The 20,997-nt window shown below is 34.1% G+C and overlaps 2 protein-coding genes across 3 annotated transcripts in view; one reads left to right on the top strand and one right to left on the bottom strand.

Moving 5' to 3' along the window:
* Positions 1-5,482: 5,482 nt before the first annotated feature.
* Positions 5,483-15,637, bottom strand: LOC138321302 (ankyrin repeat domain-containing protein 7-like). Its single transcript, XM_069264897.1, has 6 exons — positions 15,523-15,637; positions 12,415-12,607; positions 10,848-11,009; positions 9,999-10,115; positions 7,453-7,560; positions 5,483-6,455 (listed from the first exon to the last, which is right to left on the bottom strand). The coding sequence occupies exons 1-6, from the start codon at positions 15,556-15,558 to the stop codon at positions 6,013-6,015; spliced, it is 1,059 nt and encodes a 352-aa protein (XP_069120998.1). The 5' UTR covers positions 15,559-15,637; the 3' UTR covers positions 5,483-6,012.
* Positions 15,638-15,878: 241 nt separating this feature from the next.
* Positions 15,879-20,997, top strand: part of LOC138321305 (uncharacterized protein C1orf21 homolog) — a 52,055-nt gene continuing 46,936 nt past the window's right edge. For both annotated transcript variants that reach the window (XM_069264900.1, XM_069264904.1), the window contains exon 1: positions 15,879-15,974. The gene's annotated coding sequence lies outside the window, so the exon portion shown is untranslated. The remainder of the gene's footprint in view (positions 15,975-20,997) is intronic.

Below are 20,997 nucleotides of genomic sequence, written 5' to 3' on the forward strand. Positions count from 1 at the left end.
GGGATGCGGGTTCGAATCCCATGTGGGGCAGTTGCCAGGTACTGACCGCTGGTCGGTGGTTTTTCTCCGGGTACTCCGGCTTTCCTCCACCAACAAACCTGGCACGTCCTTACATGACCCTGGCTGTTAATAGGACGTAAAAATAAATAAACCAAAACTACAATGTATTATGCTTTATTATTATATGCACTCTAAAATTTGGAGGCAAATAAAGAAATAATTATAATAATGGCCATGCAATTGACTTTTATATTCCTTAAAGCTATTCAATGTACATGTATGCAACGTCCTAAAGGGTACAATCCCACCAAAAATATTAACATTGCCTCAAAAATACAATTGTAAGTTGCCGAAATTTTCTGATCTTTCAAATTTACCTGAGCGCTAAGTTACGTCGCTTCATGCAATTTCTCCCTAGTTTTTCTAGCATCTCTCAGTATCTTTCATAATTTTGTAAGGGATTAATCGAAGATTGGATACTTTTACCAATGTATGCATAACAAACAGCACATGCTTTATTTTATCATTTCCTTCGGCACCACGCAAAGTATATATATAACATGTGAGGTGTCTTTGAAGTGTTTTTGGCTGTATATGTTTTAGTGAGATAACACTATAGCGTCGGCTGTCACATGTACAACCCAACAAAACACTGCTTCTAATGTATCAGAATCGATATAGCCATATACACACGGACACAGCCTAAGCCAGACCAAGTCGTTTACAAGACAAGCAGCTGAACCAGTTTCATGGAGACACCGTTTATTCTCCGTGTGTAAATTTGCCCAACTATCGATTGATTTTCAGCAATGAATGGACGAGGGATTGTGCATGTGCATTGTAAGTCTGATATACATGTTGAATGGGGAATCCAAAAGATGAATTCAACAAGAATGTCAACAAATAAAGAAATGTAGGATCTATTAGCGGGTAAGTTCAGAGTAACGTATACATGCAGTCTATATACATGTCCATGTACTTGGCCAGAAAGTAGATAGTGTTTGCTCATGGAAAAATGATTATTTGCTCAGAATTGCTCAATAACTATGGTATAGAACGTTGGTCCCGATTACCATACCGACCGATTCAGTAGATTTATCACAACGATGAAGTGAACAATGACCGCTTGCGTTCCTTTGTGTGGCCGAGACGATTGAGATACGAAATGAAAGCATTTGGTTTATATTATTTATATAAATGTAAGTAAATCTACACTGACCATTGCACGTTTTTATATATAATTCAATGGTTTAAAATGTCTGATTCCCAGAACTCTAAATCCATACATTAGTACATGATGATCAAGGACGTATATGAGAAATAATTATATTATAAATCCTTGATGATGATACAAGCGTTCTATAAACCTACAAACCATATTCACACGGGCAGTAATATGGAAGCCTAAATATGCGTGTGTTCAACGTACTGGAACAAAATGCTATCATACAAAACTTGCTTGAGTAACATTTGACCTTATTCAATGTCATACGAGTTTGATCTATGTAATGAAGTTAGTTAGTTTGACTACTGTTAGTTACCAGCTGGTGAGCAGATAAATAAGGGAAATTAATTCAGATAAATAAAGGATACATGTAGACTAGCTACACGTAGTTTGATATCATAGAGAAAGGTAATGTGTTTAAATCTTTCAACATTTGTTTTCAATCACTAAGGGGTCAAAAGGTCCTACATAATGTATGTTGATCCCGAACTAATGTAAACTGTTGATATTTATATGTTCAAATAAGTTATGTTATTTATCTTAACAAGAAAGTTTATAAGTAGATTCTGAATTATTATACTTTGGTCACTGAAACTTTGTACTTTCAATGATCAGGAGTTGACTTTTGTAAGGGTATGGACATGTATGACAAGTACAATGTATTACTAGGTCAATAAGACCTATATTTTGACCTTTAACCTATATCAAGGAAACACTTATAGGGTAAGCCCTGTTTTCAATACTCATACCAGATGTGGACAGCAAATAAGTACAGTGTATTTCATCAATCATCAATTTAAAAGAAATGTATGAACTGATCTAGATTTTTATTGTTTATTTTTAATCATCTTTTGTGCTGACATTTTATGATTGTTGATAACGGTATAACCAAATTCAGTAAAAATTTGTAAAAACTTTATATTGTCTAATGCAAATAATGTGTATTATTTAGGCCATTGGGCCTCTTGCTTCTATCAAGACGTTAATAAACTGTAATAAAACAATAAGAGCTGTTGGAGAACAGCAAAGCTCGCCTATTCAGAAGAAGCTTGATGTTCAAGTATTTACTATTTAAACATGGAAATATAACGAATTAACAGACTCAAAAACCCCCTAAAGGGATCCAAATTGGTTGTATTATCACGTTCAGCATCCATACACATTAGGAAAATAAAATCATAAACATTTATGATGACTTATGCTTAAACAATTGACAAAATAGAAACTTGCTCAAAAACTTTAACATGAAATATGACAAATTAACAGACTCAAAAAAAACCTAAAGGGACCCAAATTGGTTGTATTATCATGTTTAGCATCCATACACATTAGGAAAATAAAATCATAAACATTTACGATGACTTAAGCTTAAACAATTGATGAAACAGAAACTTGCTCAAAAACTTTAACGTGAAATGGGACGCCAACGCTGACGCCGACGCCGGGGTGACAACATTAGCTCCCCCTATTCTTCGAATAGGCGAGCTAAAAATAAGCTACTACTATATACAACAGAAAGAGCTATATATTAAAAGCAATGGTTCATCAGTAAATCTTCAATTGTATTTCCTCTAAATAAAATTGAGATGATTCCTGAAAAGTTTGCATAAATGTTATCAGTCTGCTATTGAGAGGAATTTAAAGACTTACTTCATGCTTGATCCCTGTTCTTTTCCAGATGCTTCCGAGATTGAGAAGTACAAGATCAGAAGTATTCTCCAATAATCAACAAGGACCTCATTATTGTCTGGATCTCAATACAAACTTTTTCATGTGAATCCTTTTCTTTGAATACCCCAAAAGACAAGCTTGAAATCATATGTCACACAGAATGGACAGAAGCACCAAAATTTGTATATTCAAGGTTGTCTTAAACCGTGACCTTTCTTGGAGTGACCTTGACCTTCCAAGATTATATTTTAATTAATGTAGCTTCTGGTAGTAACTAACCACCTAGCTATGTATGATCATGATCTACCAGTAACTAGTTTTATTATCTTGACCATTTAAGATGATGTGACCAGTCCTCTACACTTGGCTATCAGCTGGTCAGCAGTTTATATGGAGTATACTGAACTGCTAGATGACCTCTACAGGTGATGGTACCTACATTCTTCCCACTTTGTGTTCAAATCTCAAAACAACAAAATGTTTCTCCTGGCCGTGAGGACCAAGACATTCCAGGGCCCTCGAATGACTTGCATCATGACAGGAGAGACGTTCGATCTGAAACATTTTACCAAGAATTCTTACCAAGGGACACGACTCTCGGGATCCCTGTACCATCGAACTGCGATCTCAACATTTCATCGGATTGCGTACCGCTTGATGATGGCTCTAGTGTCAATGCTGTTATTAGTCATAATGTGTGTAATATTTGCTGTCAGCTACGTCTCCATCCACATGTTTCTGAGATTTCAGGTCTCATTTACTGTGATTCTGCACAACGTTCGACGACAACCGATCAATTTCCGCTGTGTGAACAGTTATTCACTTCTAATCCTACACATAATGCTGATGTGTATTGGTGGTTTTGGCTACATCTGTCTGATCTACGTTGATATCTGATAGATTTAATTGTATGACATTTCTATGTTGCTATTAAATTATTCTTCTTGTTGATTAATTAATCTTCGTTTTGTTTTATAATGTCATCAAATTACACACTGAGAAATGCTCTTCATAAGTATTGTACAAAAAATAATAAAAGCAAAAACAAAACAAAAATATCACAACCGATTATTCAGTCCACATGTATTTGAAAATACATAAAGGATATCATTAACATATGCAACAATGTGTTGGATATTTCAATCTAAAATATATATCAAATGATCAGGGGCTTTACTACGATACAATATTTGGAACCTGAATTATTTGTTATGCATAAATATTCCCGCTGTTTTTCTTGATATTCACCAACAATACCATACCCTATTACAACAAAAAACTAACATTTAGGAAATACATTTGTACCTGATAGGAGCATGACATAAAGCCTGCTCTTCTTTTTATAAAATCTTTTATAACTAGGGTCAAATCTGGCAACATGCCTGAGCCCTTCCTATTTTTGGATTCTGTCTACTTGCAATTTTGTTCTGAAAAAGTAGATGTATGATCAATCTGACTTTCGATAAATTAACTAAAATAAACAAACAATTCTTGTTATATAGTAATTTAATTAATTTTATGGATGAACATATTCCCTGCCAGAAATAAAGATAGCAGATCATTATTATGTAAAATTATATTTTTACACAAATATGCCACACTATTGAATTTCAATTAAAACTTAATTTAAAACTTGACAAACTCGGATGCAATTAATTAAAGTATTTATAAATTTTTTACAATAAATGTATTTTTCCCCAGTCACCTGTAGAAAATTAAAAGCATAAAACATGATTTTTTTTGGTTGTGTTTTATCAATAGTTCATTAAAATCTACCGTATTCAAGAATGAAGTGGAAATAATTAATTCAAAGAAAGGAAAATCAAATATGAAAATTGTGTAGTAAAGTTTAATTTTATTATGTCATACCACTGTAACTTGATAGGTGGAAAAAGAGAAGACCTCTGGTATATTGTGGCTAATACCTACTCATCCTCGATACTCCAGGGGTTCCGATCACTTACGATCTCTACACCCCTGGACCATCTCATAGTGAAATTGAAGGTATAACTAGACAGAACAGGTAATTTAGTCCTTTCATGCACAACAAAAGAGCCATATAACCGTACACTGTGCGGTTTTGAAGTTGGGCGTCACTCTCTCTGTAGTTTACAAAGGATTTTTTTCTGGCCTGTGATTGGTGCAGATTCATTCCTCTGAGCTGCCTTCAATTTGACTATGAGATAGTCCAGGGGTGTAGAGAACGTAAGTGATCAGAATTCCCGACGTATCGAGGATGATACTTAATATGTTTACACTCAGGAGAGTAAATTAAGATCTAGATTAATATTGTCAAATGCTTTTTTGTAACAACAGTATCTAGGCATCAGACAAATAAAAGCTAATTAAGGCATCCAATTCCAACTCTGTTACAAAAGTATGACTTCAGCAGCACCAAGAATACTACGTCTACTGGCAAAATAGATTGATCTGCTTATAATTAAGTTTTACATTTGTTAGTCAATGTACATAGTGGTGAGAACCATTGCAGTCGTCAAGCAGAGGATGTAACTGATACTACCAGGAATCTTTCACACAAGAAAAGATAACTCTGTATTACAAATACATGACACTGGTGCTAATACATGACACTGGTGCTATAAAAACATAAAACATTGCCAGCAGTATCAAGTGGTATTTACACAACATCCATATCAAGTTATAAGTTAATTCTGTCCAGAAGACTTCATTATAAATGTTCAGCAGTCAATGAGTTACCCAGGTAAGCAGTTTCCATGTGGTAAATTATATCTAACAATTGGTTTATCACAACTCAAAGTTATACATAAATATGTATATATTAATTAGCAGCAATCTCATTTGAGTCTGTATCATACCAAAACACTTCTCCTCAAATATAATTGTTTTACTTGCATTTTCTGTCTATCATTATTAAAGTAATTACTATGAATGCACTGTTCATTATTGTTGAATATTAATTTTACCCTCTGCACTAAAACTTTTACCTGTATCATTAGTGTAAATAACTTTTTAAAATCTAGTGAAAGTAACGAACAATATATTAAAATTGCAATTAATTTCCTAAAAACAAAAACAAGGAAAATTATGTAAACAGTAAAATAATTTCATAATTCTTAAATACCTAAACATTAGCATCATTCCTCTAGCACCAAGTATTCCTTGAGTGTTGAAGGAATGGGCAGGAGGTCGACTTTAGTAAAGAGTTTCCCTCTAAGTTCAGGAGCTTCACGAAGGGTAGTCCTACTCATGAGTTTTAGAGGCTGAACTCTACAGGCCAGAGACGTGAGGTACTGATACAAGTCTTCATGGTCCTCATCGTCCTGGGGAACACAGTCCCTTAGGGCCAGGACCCCATCAACAGACAACACTGGCTCTAGGAATCCTGCTATCTGTGTAAATACTGGTCCACTACACACTTTACATGCATATTGCACAAATCGTTTATGTTGCTTATTTTTTTTGTTGAAACTGGCTCCAGCCTTGATTAAAGTCTGAACAAGCTGTAGGTGTTTGTTTGCTAATGGTTTCTTTCTTCTCTGTAGAAAATGATTCAGCTCATGACATAATGCTGTTTTACCTAAAAAGAAATAGGAAACAGTTAAGCCCACTACCTTTCCGGAGCAAAACATAAAGGTTTCTTAAAAAAACATTAATTACATCAGAAAATATATACCGATGGCCTAAGATGAGTTTACAACACCAAACATATGCAAGATTTCCTGCGTAATATATGATAACAGTGGAGAGTCATTTCGCCGTTTTGCCGTCTGGCGCAGAGATAGTCAACTACCGCGCGGTATTTAGGACGACAGCGGGAAACATAAAAAGACCCGCGTTATGAAAATTAACATTTTATTTATTTTAATAAAATTGTTCAGAAGGTGATGATACGTGTAGTATTATCGGTAAGTTAATAACTTTTGTGACTCTACAAAATTATCGATCTCGTTTTTCATTCCCATTTTAAAAATTAAAAGCCGTTTCTAAAAAGAAATAGGAAACAGTTAAGTAAATTATAAATACTGAATTTTTTATAAACGTGCTACTGAAAACCAAGCTCGTTTTGTTACATTTTGTAATACCATGTACACCAAAACTTGTTCTTAAAATATAAGTTTTAAACATGGTTATGTTAAAATCAATGTAACAACCAAAAGACACCCTTGATGTTTGGTATTTATAACTTGTATGCTTTACACTTTTCCTTTTTTAATGTAAAATGTGTGATTGGACTTAAATACCATACTCGACCCAATAAGTGCCCCTATATCCCTATAAGCACCCCTCACTATTTTTGAGGCCTCATTTTCTCTGACCTCAAATTAAACGCAGACTGAAAACATGAAAACTAATGGTTTCTGTATTTGATTTCTTTTTGAAATTGATTTATGTGCAATAATTTTATAAAGGCTAAACCAAACGGTTCTATCAAGCACCCCCTTTGGTTGAATACAGTAGATGTTCTAAGTATCAGATCATACAAATTCTGTGTTTAAAAAAAAAAATTGAAGATATGCCTGTGTTTTAAAAAAAAATTGAAGATATGCCCTACATTTATAAGATGTATGGAATACCTGTTTTATCCTCCACACTGGCTGACAAGCCTTTATACAGGAGCTGGCAGGCTATCTCATTTCTCACCGTTAATTCCTGTTTCATGTTACCACAGATACAATGAAGGGCTGAAATATCAATAACACAGTTATGAGATAATGCCTGTAAAATTCCAATACAGTATAACCTCTCTAACTAGAACTCAGATTCCTTGAATACCTCTCATTCCTCGAAGTGATCGCAAGATCCCAACAGTGTCTCTATAGTTTTCCTTTAACAAAACCTTGGATAGCTCGAACAGGTATTCCTCGAAAACCCCTTATTCCTTGAAAATTTATATATCTCTGTTTCATCAAATACATAGTATTAAACCATATATATTCGTTGAACAAGTGTTCAGCCATTGAGCAATTTTTAAATATTCATTTTTATGTAACATATATTTTTTCAAGTTGATATTGCTATCAAAAAACCACTGTAAAGTCCAAAATGCTGAAAATCACAGTAATTTAAATGTCATTGACATGCATTGTTTGTTATAGTTTGCGACCAGACATTTTTGATGTCAATGATTGATCATGACCAACGTCTGATGAGTCCAATACCCTGTATTTCTCAAACTATTGATCTGGTTCCCTGCTGTTCGAGTTATAGAGGTTTTACTGTATATGTTATTGTGATAGACATATGGGATCTTATATGGGTGACTACAAAATATGAAATTTGTATAAAAAAACAAGTTCAATAATTTGATTAACCTCAAGTGTTAAAGCAATTAGCTTAGGTACTTTTTTAGGGCTGAAAATGCTGAAAAAAATCTACTATCAGTATATTTTGCGCATCAAAAATTTTGGGAAAAAACGATGTCCAGGGAGTCCCAAAATCGATGTATGAAGGTGACAATTTCAATGCAAAATATTCCCCTGAAATGCTTGACAACTTGCACAAAGAAGTGTTGTATTAAGAAGAAATAACATATTAAAACCGCATCGTGTTTGTTTTCTTTTATTGGCCACCTTAACCTGAAACTAAAATATCTTGCAGATGTCTAAAACATCGGCGGTCCGGTCCGCCGTACTCCGTGCACATGTCAATGCTTTGAGATATTACACATGAATAGTAATCAGGAACATTTAAAAAGATTTGACTCTATTTGTTTAAAATTGTCGCAATAAGTAATTAGTGTGTTTGAGATCATTAACAATCAACAGCAATCGGCTAGCGGATACGTATGTTAGCTTGCAACAATCACATTGCGAGTAAACTCACTACCTGTACGGTACCAGATCCAAGCTGATGGCTAATAAAATTTATAAATACGGTTGAATATGTCACTAACCTTGTAGCTTGTTAATTCAGCAGTAATAAAATTGCAAACCACTTATCAAGGTCCTAAATATAGGTCAGTTTAGGCATCTTATAAATCCCACGTGTGTTTTGACTTTTTGCACACAGCCTTCAACTGGGCCCTACGTAAGGTTTCATGTGCAAAGCTAATGGCTAATTATATTTATCAATACAGTTGAATATGTCACTAACCTTGCAGCTTGTTAATTCTGCAGTAATAAAATTGCAAACCACTATTAAAAGTCCTAAATATAGGTCAGTTTAGGCATCTTATAAATCCCACGTGTGTTTTGACTTTTTGCACACGGCCTGCAGCTGGGGTATATGTATGTTTGTGTATACACACACACACTCTCTACAGACTTTCTCTACAGCCTCTCTCCCCTAAAAAAAAACAGGTAAACTAGATTGACCCGGCCAAAGTCACTGATTGTGGCTGTCCCATTATACTACGAGGTGCACAGGGTATACATCGCATGCTGTCAGTAGAAGCCATGCTCTCAGTCAGTCGCCATTGAATTCTCAGGGCAAATGGAAACAAGACAATGTGATCATAACTTAGCACTTTAATTAGCCTTAGATAATCCACTTTAATAGGTGAGGCATTGTTTTTACAATCTGTAATACCTTGTATCATATAAAATGGCTACCATACGCAGAGCGGTACTTCAACATTCATAGATCGTCAGCCCCTCAGAATGGACAGATTTTTTCCCCGTAAAATTTCTAAATCTCATCTATCAATATAATTTGCGCACCCCCAACTTCAAATTTTATTTTTGCACAGAAAAAGTGCGCAAATTACACAAGTTTTTACGGTAACCTCAAGCGTTAAAGCAATTAGCTTATCAAATTATTTAATGATGTGGGTTATGTGATAAATTGTTTAATTTCATATTACATAGTCACAAGTGTAAGACTCTATTTATCACATAACCAATATAAGCGGAAATATAGCCAAACTTTTAATGACATTTCTATACAGGCAAAATCTTGTTTAGATGCGACATTTCTGTCTACGAAGACAAACACATGCAAAGTCATATATTAATTATGACTTAGATATTTATAACCATATGGCATGGCTAAGCAGACAAAAAAGTCAAATTATATACTTCTTGTACTGATTCAATTTACAACTGAAGACAGGTATAAAACCACTTCTGATATCAGTACAGGTATTAATTAGACTGTTGATAAAAAAATATTGTTGTGTAACCTGTGCGTCCATCCTGATCGGCCAGTGATATGTTACAGTTGTGGTCCAGCAGGTACTGGACAATGGTAAGGGCCTCCGGACATTCACTGTTACAGGCCTCCATCAATGGTGTACTCCCTATAGAAACAGACATCATAAGTTAATTATGCTGCTACAAATATTTTATTAAAGTACATTTTTTCCAGTCTTGTGCTATGTCAATGTCAAGTAATAGTATTCTGTCTTTGCATATAAAAGAGTTATCTGCCCTTTCAGGTTGGTGTTGATTGTGACGCAAGGTATTTGTTAGCATAACATATTTTTCGGAGAAAACAACATGAGTATTGCTCACAAAATAATGACATCACAAACGATACCTTACCACAAGGGAGATAATTCTGAAATGTGCATAGACGGAATAATGGCCTTTTAATGAGGTACCAGCAAATTCAGCATCACATATACATGGAGAGAAGGCATGAAAATATTTACATGTATCTATATATAATAAACATGGTGAAAGTATAATAACAAACAGATGATGACAGTCCAAACATAGATAAATAGTAACAGTATATACTGGTATGACCATAGCATTGATTATAAGTTATTTTGAAAGTGTATAATCTAACAACATTTTCTTCCAATTAAGGCTTGGTCATGCCTTTTTACATAGTGACCTTGTATAGGGTCATGCATATTTGGTACCTTATACTGGATATTTTTTGAACTTAAGTGCCATGCACCCAACAGGTTGACATGTGCTTATTACTTAGCTCTCCAGCCTCCGGGCTTCATTACAGAGAATCCCTCTCATCCAGTGTGTGATGAGGAAGAATTATGCAAAATTAACTGTCATTTAAGAATTACCAGCATTGTCTTGTACATTGATTTCTGCTCCTGTCTCTAGTAGGACTTGGACAGTAATAGCTGAGGTGCAACAGGCAACATGCAGTGGCGTCTGTCCAAACCTTCCGACCGAATTCAAGGATGTCCCGAAGTATACCAATACTTGTAACATGTCCTTCACAGCTGAAATAGGAAGTTTTAAGATAATTGAAGATTTTCAGTTAAATATCTTATATAAATTTTTAATTTATTTATTTTACATCGATTGAGAAACAAGTTATATAACTTATATGTAAATCACTATCATTGGCCAAGTGCAAGGGTTCTTAGTGTGGGAGAAAACCAGAGTGCCCGGAGAAAACCCACATGATTGGGCAGGAGACCCCTAACCTTCTCATGTCTATGCTGGGGATCGAACCCTGGCCCCATAGGTGAAAGGCGAGCAGCTTAACCACTACACCACCTGATCACCGTTAAATATCTACCTAGTATGATACAGGATTAAAATACATTACAAGATACTTGATATGCCTGGATAATATCTGTGTCGTATTTTACAAATTTTTTTATAATATGATCTTAATGTGAAATTCTAAAAATTGAAAATATTACTAAATTACTTTAAAGTGAATAGTCGGGCAAAGAAAACCAGTCTAAATGCGTTCATTGGCCTTCCAAAAGTTCTCGCATATTAATACGACGGTCAAGTTCTGCTTAGTTTCCCAGTTCTGACCATTAAAGTAAAGAAAAGTTGAAAGCATTGAAAGCGAGGCTGTGTGGAATGTAACCACGGACATAGTCAGCCGGGAGGACGTTTTAGAATTCCCATACTTTAAATTAATTTCTTCGTATGCAGACAGATTTTGAAGACTTTAAAACTAAGAACAGGTATGTATATCTCTGTATAATCAGTAAGTACTCCTAATCACTGATCTGATTTATTAGGGTTTGTGTGCTATTTAGGGCTAGGGTTATTAAATGGATGGCCTCCCCTGTATCCAACGTGTTGTGTGTGATTGTCTGTATATTTCTGGAGATTGCAGCTCAGTATATTCGTGTAGTCTCCTTGCAATAGTGTAACTCTTGTCCATTTTATTGTGCGATCTTCACTGAACATGTCATCAGAGACATTGAACAGCACACCCTGGTCATATTATACTGAAAACAGGCAAACCACTTGTCCAATCCTCATGCTATACATATACGCAAAACAGGAGCAATAACTATCACTTTTATAAACTTAGTGTGTTACAGCCAAGTGACAAAACCCAGAGCCTTCCTCACATGGGTGAGTGCTCAACTTGAGACCAAAAGTGAGGCAGTGTCAATAGAAACATTAGGAATAAGAAAGTTAGGTACTTGGTAGTAAGAAGAGCAAAGATCAGGTTCTAAATTTAGTCATCTTTTAGATCATACAATTTGGGCATCAGGCAATCTAAATAAAATTTGATGTTTATTATCTACTCCGTACACTCTGTATGAATGTTTATACGGAGTGTACCGAGTAGATAATGAACATCAAATTTTAATTAAATTCGGCATCGGGCAAAATTCTAACCTCTTCCTGTAGAGCAGATACTATCATTACCTGGGGATTGTTTGAGTCCAGATACAATATGTAGAGGTGTGCTGCCAAGGTTGTTGAAGAAGTTAGGATCAACACCACGAGTCATCAGATGCTTCAATTTATTGTTATCTCTTTTTCTTATAGCATCTAGCATCTGATATTGGTCCTCCGTGATCCTGCATCTCAACACAAATTCCTGGTCACGTTTCACATCCTGAGAAAAAGAAAATTGAGATACGATTTAACATACTGTAGCATGTCAATGCAAGCAGGTAAATAAGTTAATAGATAACTTTTGAACACTCAGCAAAGTTATGTGTGAATATGTATATATAGTTTGGATTATGAAATATCAAACTGGACATTTTCAAAATGGACATTGGTATTGCGAACTAATCTTAAACAATAAAGATTGAAAACTACAGTTATCTCCCCTTTCATATTGAATGATATTATCATGGAAAAGCAGTCCAACACACACATATATATATATATATATCTACTATACATTAAACTTCCAAACCATTTCATTGTTTTATACTGACCTTTAAATATATACAGCTTAATTTATCTTTCTCAACATGTTAATGTTTCTAAATGTAATACTTAATCAATTTTCACTATCAATATTATTTCAATAGTGAATTGATATGGCTGTTAAATAAAAAATAGGTGTGCTTTAATTATCTGGTCACATAATCTTTGAGAAGTAGAATATAATGTTACTGTATAGCCTAAAAATTGTGGCATGCATGCATATACATTTATACTTCTTGTATGACGATGTACGATTCAATTCTTTGTTCAAAACCAAAACATGCATATGTGCCTCTTGGATCATAACACAACGACCTAGACAATGCTGATTCGCCAGAAAAAGGAATTGTGTTCTTGTTCTAAATGTTTGTAGTTAACTATAGGGCCAGCTGAGATTTCCCATAATGTCTTGTATTGAGCTAGTAATATGGTATTTGTTTGTTGTGTTGCATTGTTTTTTCCTCAATTTAGAGAAATGAAGTGTAGTGGAACTGGACTGAGTTATCTAGAGTGTGATTAATCAATATCATCAATGACCAGATAGCTCACCAATAGGTAGAGCATCTAGCTAAAATGTTCAGAGGTCCCAGGTTCAAGCCTCTGTCTGATCACAACATTTCTTCCTGTTACAAATTTGATTGGCACCTAATGTGGGGTGAAGACTTTGAGAAAGATCTAGTGGACTAGGTCAATCATCAGTGACCATGTACATTTGTAGCTCATGATCGTATCGTCACTAACTTTTTTCCCATTCAACAACTTCATATTTCAAAAAGTATCTTTTCTATGCCTAACATTTTTGGAGCACTGAAATGGCAGAGCATTAGATAGCTGGCTATCTATATATATATATATATTGCTTGATGAAAAAAAACCCACAATCAATGCCTGAACTCAATACATGTAAATCTGTATTAATATCATTTGTCAGAAGTGTTTAACACATTAACTCTTATATTCAGATAACAATTACACTACTCTAGCTATTTGGCCTCAATCATTTTTTTTTCAAACAAGAGGTATACTTTTTAATTAAAAAAAATCGATAATGAAGCGGGAGAATTAAAAAAAAAAAACATATCAATTTTTAAAACAAAATGCAATAATTGTTCATTGAAGTGGAGATTGATCATTGTAGTCGGTTATAAAAACCCACATGGGCTTGTTATGTGTTTTAACTGTATGTACCGACTTTAAAGTTGTATGGTCTATAACTTTCGCTCTTTTTGTCATAATGAAAACTGTTTAAGTGTTAAAAATATTTTTCTCCGTATGTCTGAGTTTTCAACTTTCTAATTTTACCACTTTTTATTAAGTTGCAGCACTGGAAGTATTTTAATTATAAAAGTAAAAAGTCTTTTTAAGGTGTACACATGAAAGATCGGCTTGAAAGATGCTGAATAATTCTGAACTATTCCGAACATCATCGTGACAATCTCTAACTACATGTAATATGAGAGTTGTGAAACCAAGAGAAAATGTCAACAAATATTCATTTTACAAAACATGTGGTTGACCTCAGCAGACTGGATCTACAAAGAAATAATGCTCACATATTACAATATTTGATACATGATGTTTCAAATATACATGATGTTTCAAATACTCATTCTGTGCAGGACATAAGTATGGTTTGCTTATATTTTCCCAAGGATTTATAAGTGAATAGGATTCGTCACGGTCTCTTTACATTACTAAACACCACGCGAGATGCCTATGAACCGGGAATAAAAACTATTTTTCTCGACAAATACTTGTCCTACCGTGTCAAACAAAACACCAATGTAAAGTTTATTAAATTTTACAATATTTATTATTTGCTTTTAGGATGGGAGATTTAGAAGATATGTCTTAAATTTTCGCAAAAAAATATGAATTAGGCTCATGAAATGATGGCCCGCTTCAGAAAGTAAGACGATAACCCTCCCACCCGCAAGCTACATCAAAGGCTGAGGCGGCGGATATCAAAGGAAAATCAGTCATCGACCGACGTCATGGTCAGTGCACAAACAGTGCCAGAAGGCTAACGTAAACAAACCCACATGCGTATGCTAATTGTCTGGCTCACCATGTGCAAGTCGTGTCGAACGTCAGTTACAGAATGCGATTCGGAATTCGACAAAACCCGAAGTCACTGAACATGGCGGGGATTGAAGGCGCTTTATTCAAAACCAGGAATATATGATCCCTAGATTTCGGCTCTCTGATAGATATAGGGCTAGGCCGACTTATGCTTTTGGGGATCTAAATCATAGTGACATATTGTTACAGTGAAATTAACATGCAATATAACTTCAAATAAAATTGACTTGACTATAATTGTAATCCCTATTGAGATTCCTCCTCTAGACTCCTTTATATTCGAACATTTGATAGATGTCTCTCAAACGTCCGAATATAAAAGAGTCTAGAGGAGGAATCTCATTAGGGATTACTATAATTGTAGCTGCTGTACACAGTCACAGGTGCAGGTGTAGTGTAGGGTTTCACATTTAATTACAAACATAAAGCACATTTAATGTAAATCAAACATGTTTTGCTTCAATGCATATAAGTTTTCATCCTATTTAGGAATGTTTTATACTTAAATACCTTGATTTCTTCCTTGAGGTCCCTTAAAAATGACATGACTGCCAGCGAGACCTGTGTCTGCTCGGCGTTGATTTTGTGCTTAATGTCTTAACGTTTAAGATGTATTGAATCAAAGCGTTTAAGAGATTCTGATCAACGCACCTGTTTGGAAGAGCAAAGTATTCATATATTTTTTTAAATATTAAATAATACGGCGAATATTGCCATGACATTGGATTTTGTAGTTTTCTTATAAGTTATTGACTTCAAATTGAACCTCAGGATACGATAATTAATGGTGAAACGTGATAAACAATGTCTCAAATAGACCTTAAAATATCTTATCGACTAGTTGTCTCTAACTGTACAGAAATTAATGACGTCATGAACATATTCCACACATGCCAGTTTGTGTACACGGTATCCCCAACAAACGGGTAGCTGACAGCGGCAAAGGGATTAACTTTTTAAGCGTGAGTAATCTTTGGGTTCATTTTGTTCTGCCGAACTGTGTCAAGCAGTGTAGTTATGGTTAGCATGTTATCTTGCACTACAATAGTTTTGCAGCCTATTTTAATATATTTCGTAGGGATGCTGATGATGCTGACACACATGTGCGAGACCGTAGTAGCGATTGCTCATATGTAATGCAAAACGGAATGGGATGTAGATCGTTCACATTTATTTATTTGATAGAAGCAATGTTGATTAAGTACAGACATTGGTTTCATCACTTAAGTTGTTAGCAAAGTTACAGATAATATTAATAATATTTCGTTTGAAAGATAAAATTTTACAAAATTATGATAAAACACATGTATACATGTATGGATACTTGACTACTACTACTACTACAGATACTTTTCTTTTTTATTTCCAAAACATCTGCTTGGTTTTTTTCTGTAAATGATAATTATATCTTATAAAATCACCCAGTGCGTCTTACAAAAATAAATAAATAATAATAAAAAAAAAATATTAAAAAAGCAAACTGAAATATTTATATTTTTTTTCTGTGCTAAATTTTGAGATGTGAGGAATTATGATGTAAGTTTAGTTTTCTAGTACATGTTCATGTACAATTAAAAATCACAAGTTCATATAATGCAATTAATAAATTAAGTTTCAACATTATCATTACATGTATGACTAAGTTGTATTATTATTTAGTAAATCCATACTAATTAAATTTAAACTCCTTGATACCAGTAAAACAAAACCGTTTAAGTTAGCAAAACTGATCAGTTCAATTTTAAGTATAACACCTAGTCATTAGAAATATCTTTAGACTTACTGTGGCAACATGTTACGCGCTATTTGATGTATATTTTGAATAAAGCTTTGTTTTATCTGACCTTACATCGGCATGGTTATTATTACATGGGCTCTACAAGTGATAATATGTATTTATAGTTGTTTTAATCTTACATCACTGTACCAGCAGACCTATAAGGTGATAACATTAGTATTGATAGATATTATTTATCTCATATCAGTTTATAATCTTTGTGTGATAGAGATTTTATTGTGTGGTTTTTCAATATTTAATGACTGTGAAGTTGAACTTTTGAAGCAAATCATATATATCTACAGCTAATGCATCTGTTTAAAAGTTTAAGCCTAGCTGGCAAAGCAATTTCCAAATTTAATAATATTTTGTATTTAGTTGATGAAGAAAATTATGATGGATTGATGTCATTAATTTCATTTTTTCTGTAATATTTTATTTTCACAGCTTTAAAGTGTAAAGATTTCATTTTAAAAAAAGAGACCTTTCGAAGTCAATGGATATAAAGGAAAATGCTATAGTCATCTTTAAGTTTAAAAAAATATTGGAGGAGAATTATGAAATGAAGAAAACAATTTCAAACTATTAAATTAAAGTAACTGTCTTTGCCTCACTGACTAGCTCAGAATAATTTAAGATGATGTTTAGGCTTATACAAATTAATTGTGGATTAAAAAAATTACAAAAGTGATTCTGAACTTCCGGTACTGAGACATTATTCTATATTGCATATTAGTAAACTGTTATATGTACATGTATAATGTATGTACATAGTACAAATGTTAAAAAAAATAGACTTCACTTTTGTTTATGTAATTGTCTTATGTACATGGTTTTGCCAATAAGAATTGATTTTGAATTTTACTCAGCAGCACATGTTTGGTTCATGTATCTAGGGCACGTGTTGTGTGATTGAAATGAAAATTAGAAATATATCGAAGAGGAATGAATTTCTAATATTAAAGATGCTCCACCGTGGATTATAATGGGGAAAAATCCAATGAAATTTAATGAAAATCATGTTACCTGTATATGTGATGTATTAACTTATCAGGTGTTTAATTAACATGCCCTTATCATTATAAATGGATTGCATGATGCTTAATATCATGGAGCATACTGATCTTTGTGAGTAGAATTAATTATGGTTGGTCTATGACAGGCAGTTTTTTTAATAAGGGATATACCAATGTTCATTGTTTTTAAATTATGGTTCATTAGCAAGTGAACCACAAATTGAAAACAACAAAAAATTTTAGTCAACAAATATTTTGTGTTCATGCAGTAGTCAGTACCTCGATCAGTAACATCCTATTAGGTTAAGTGGCCTGGTTAAAGGATAAGTATCATGTATCCATGTATTTATATACATGAATGATATTTTGTTTATTAAGATAATCATAACTGTAAGTCGAAGAGCCAGTTATTATATCAAGGCCAGGTAAAGAATGTTATTGTTACGTACATAGTAATGCCGATTTATTATCTACCAGTGGTTTAGTGGTGAGCCGTACAGCCTAGCTGATATCTATAACATACAATAGAACATCAGTTGATCCTAGCACAGGTATATATAACACTATTGATCTAAAACTTCCTGTCTGTATTCCCCATCATTAGGCTTAATACATACCACTGTACAAATCCTAATCAAAAAGAAGAGTTTTACTTGTGCTTCAGAGCTATGTTTTTTTTTACTTGAGTGATCTCCCCTTGTTACAGAGTGGGTACTAGGTTTTTCTCAGATAAAATGGAGGCCATCTGAATGTATTTTGAATGAGATTTCAGGAAAAAAAACCGAAAAAAACCCCGGCTATTTGAGGTATACAATAATGAACTTTATTAACTAATTGTTAATTTATTGAGTTCAGTGAAGAGGAACTTTATGATAAGTTTCTGTACTGGAAATTATCTATACATGTATCTATATTACATGCAACTGTACATGTACTCCAGGGTTGCTCTGACTTCTATGATGTTTGGAGGTGGTATCTGAGAGACAATGCAAAATAACGCAATACTGTATCCATCCCAATGAGTGCCCTAGGCTGTTCAAAATTGAAAAAATTGATGGGGGCTTAATAGTTCTACCAAATCTTGACTTCCCTTTCATAAGATATGGTACAAAGTAAATCATAAACCAATTTGCTTAAAAAAAAAAAAAGGAATAAATTTAAGAAACTTCGGGTTAACATATTTTCAGCTTGCTCAGAGAATTTGAGTCCTCAATAAAGGGGAAGGGCGCTTTAAGGGACGAGGGTACTTATTGATTCAAATACAGTATTTAATCTAAGGCCTTTACGAGACCTTTCACAATGTAGCTTAGAGAAACCTTGCATACCCCAGCATCTATAGGTAGAGGCTAGATATGTCTACGTAATGTTTGAAGTCTAAGCCATTTGGTAATTTTCGACTGTAACATGTTTGATTTTAATCATTATACGAACTAATAACATAAAAATCTTCTTATCAGTCCTCCAGATTTGCATTCAATCAGTCATATTGTTTTTTTCGGGCTGATAATGGGCCCCATTGATTCCAAATGAAAAATAGTAAATTGCTTCAATTATAAGCTTAAATCCCAAAACATAAATTGTAAGCCTGGAAACTTCGTTATTTTATTTCAACAGAGAGATATACTGGTAGGCTTTCTTCCTTTTCTTGTCCAATTCACAAAGCAATGATGCATTATTGGATAAGAGAATAGAGTTTATGGGTTCCCAATCCTGGGATGGAAGATTAGCCTTGTAAAGTAAAGATGTTTAGTTTAGAGGAGGCATGTTAATTATCATTGGTATTGGATAGACATATGTCAGCAAAGAGTGCTGTAGCGGGTATTATGTAAGACAGGAACAGAAAATTGCTCGACCATGAACCATGGCTCAAACCTGTGACCTCTCAACACTAGACAGATACTCTACCGATTGAGCTACCTGGTCACTGGTGATCAACGGGATCCAGAACTATTATACTCTTCCCTGTATTTATTAGCCTTGGACATGAAGGTTTAACACACAACTAAGGTTTATGTACCATTTCACGTATAACAGGAAGGATAGGGGGGTGTGTGTGTGTGTGTGTGTGTGGGGGGGGGGGGGGGGGCAACACACAGACGCGGGGGAGGTGTTGATGCGTATATGCGTATGTGTGTGGTTCTTCTTACTTGAAGAAAAAATGGTTATATGGCACCAAATGTAAGAAAAGTAAGATTACGTTGGTTTCAAACTGGGACTCTCCGAATATATATATATATGTATACTAGTCAGATGCTCCAACGATTTAGCTTTTTGGTCACTAGCAATCTACCAAACTCGACACAAAGGCAACTTTAAGAGTAATATATGTTTTGGGAGACTGTTGTATATTTGTGTCCTTGTGATAGTGGCAGCACTATATACCATGTTGTATATTTGTTAAATTATCAATTTTCGTAGGGGTTTTACTTTCATGGATTTCGTTTTTTGATCAAAATCAACAAATTTACGTCCAGACAAAAAAGATCTTTTAAATGAATGTACCGGTATACCAATTTGCAATGTCATGTAAGTCTATGTGTTCATACGTATACATTGTAGGATGATTAGTACCTCACTACATCAGTCTATTTCAGGCAGAAGCATGACAAGTTCAAAGTCGGAAAGTATTGTTCAAACAAAGATAGTTTTCAGAATTTTTGTAGACTTTTCTACATGTACCAAAGTATAAATTGATTAAGTATCAAGAATCTATCAATGTGACGCGATAATTGTTTGATGGACACACCTGTAAAAACACTGATAAGAGTACCTACTCTAGCTTGTGATTGTAACTGTGGTGTGTGGTAGAGCTTAATTCCAGTGAAAGTGTGGACTGTGTATCTAAACAGTAATGTGTAAGGTCTTCTCCATGAATTGAAGTGCCAACAAAATAGTAAAATTTTAGAATCCACGAAAATTGAGTCCATAATCCAATGAAACTAAATGATTTTACAGTATTTGTACTGAGTCTCCTTGTGATAGCAGTGACACTATATATACCAGGTTAAATATTTGTGCTGAATCTCCTTGTGATAGCAGGGACACTATATACCATGTTGTATAGTTGTGCTGAGTCTCCTTGTATAGTGGGCACACTACATACCATGTTGTATATTTGTGCTGAGTCTCCTTGTGATAGCAGTGACACTATATATATCATGTTGCATATTTGTGCCAAGTGTCCTTATGATA

This window comes from Argopecten irradians, chromosome 4 (genome assembly GCF_041381155.1).
Source record: "Argopecten irradians isolate NY chromosome 4, Ai_NY, whole genome shotgun sequence".
In the NCBI taxonomy this organism is placed as follows: domain Eukaryota; kingdom Metazoa; phylum Mollusca; class Bivalvia; order Pectinida; family Pectinidae; genus Argopecten; species Argopecten irradians.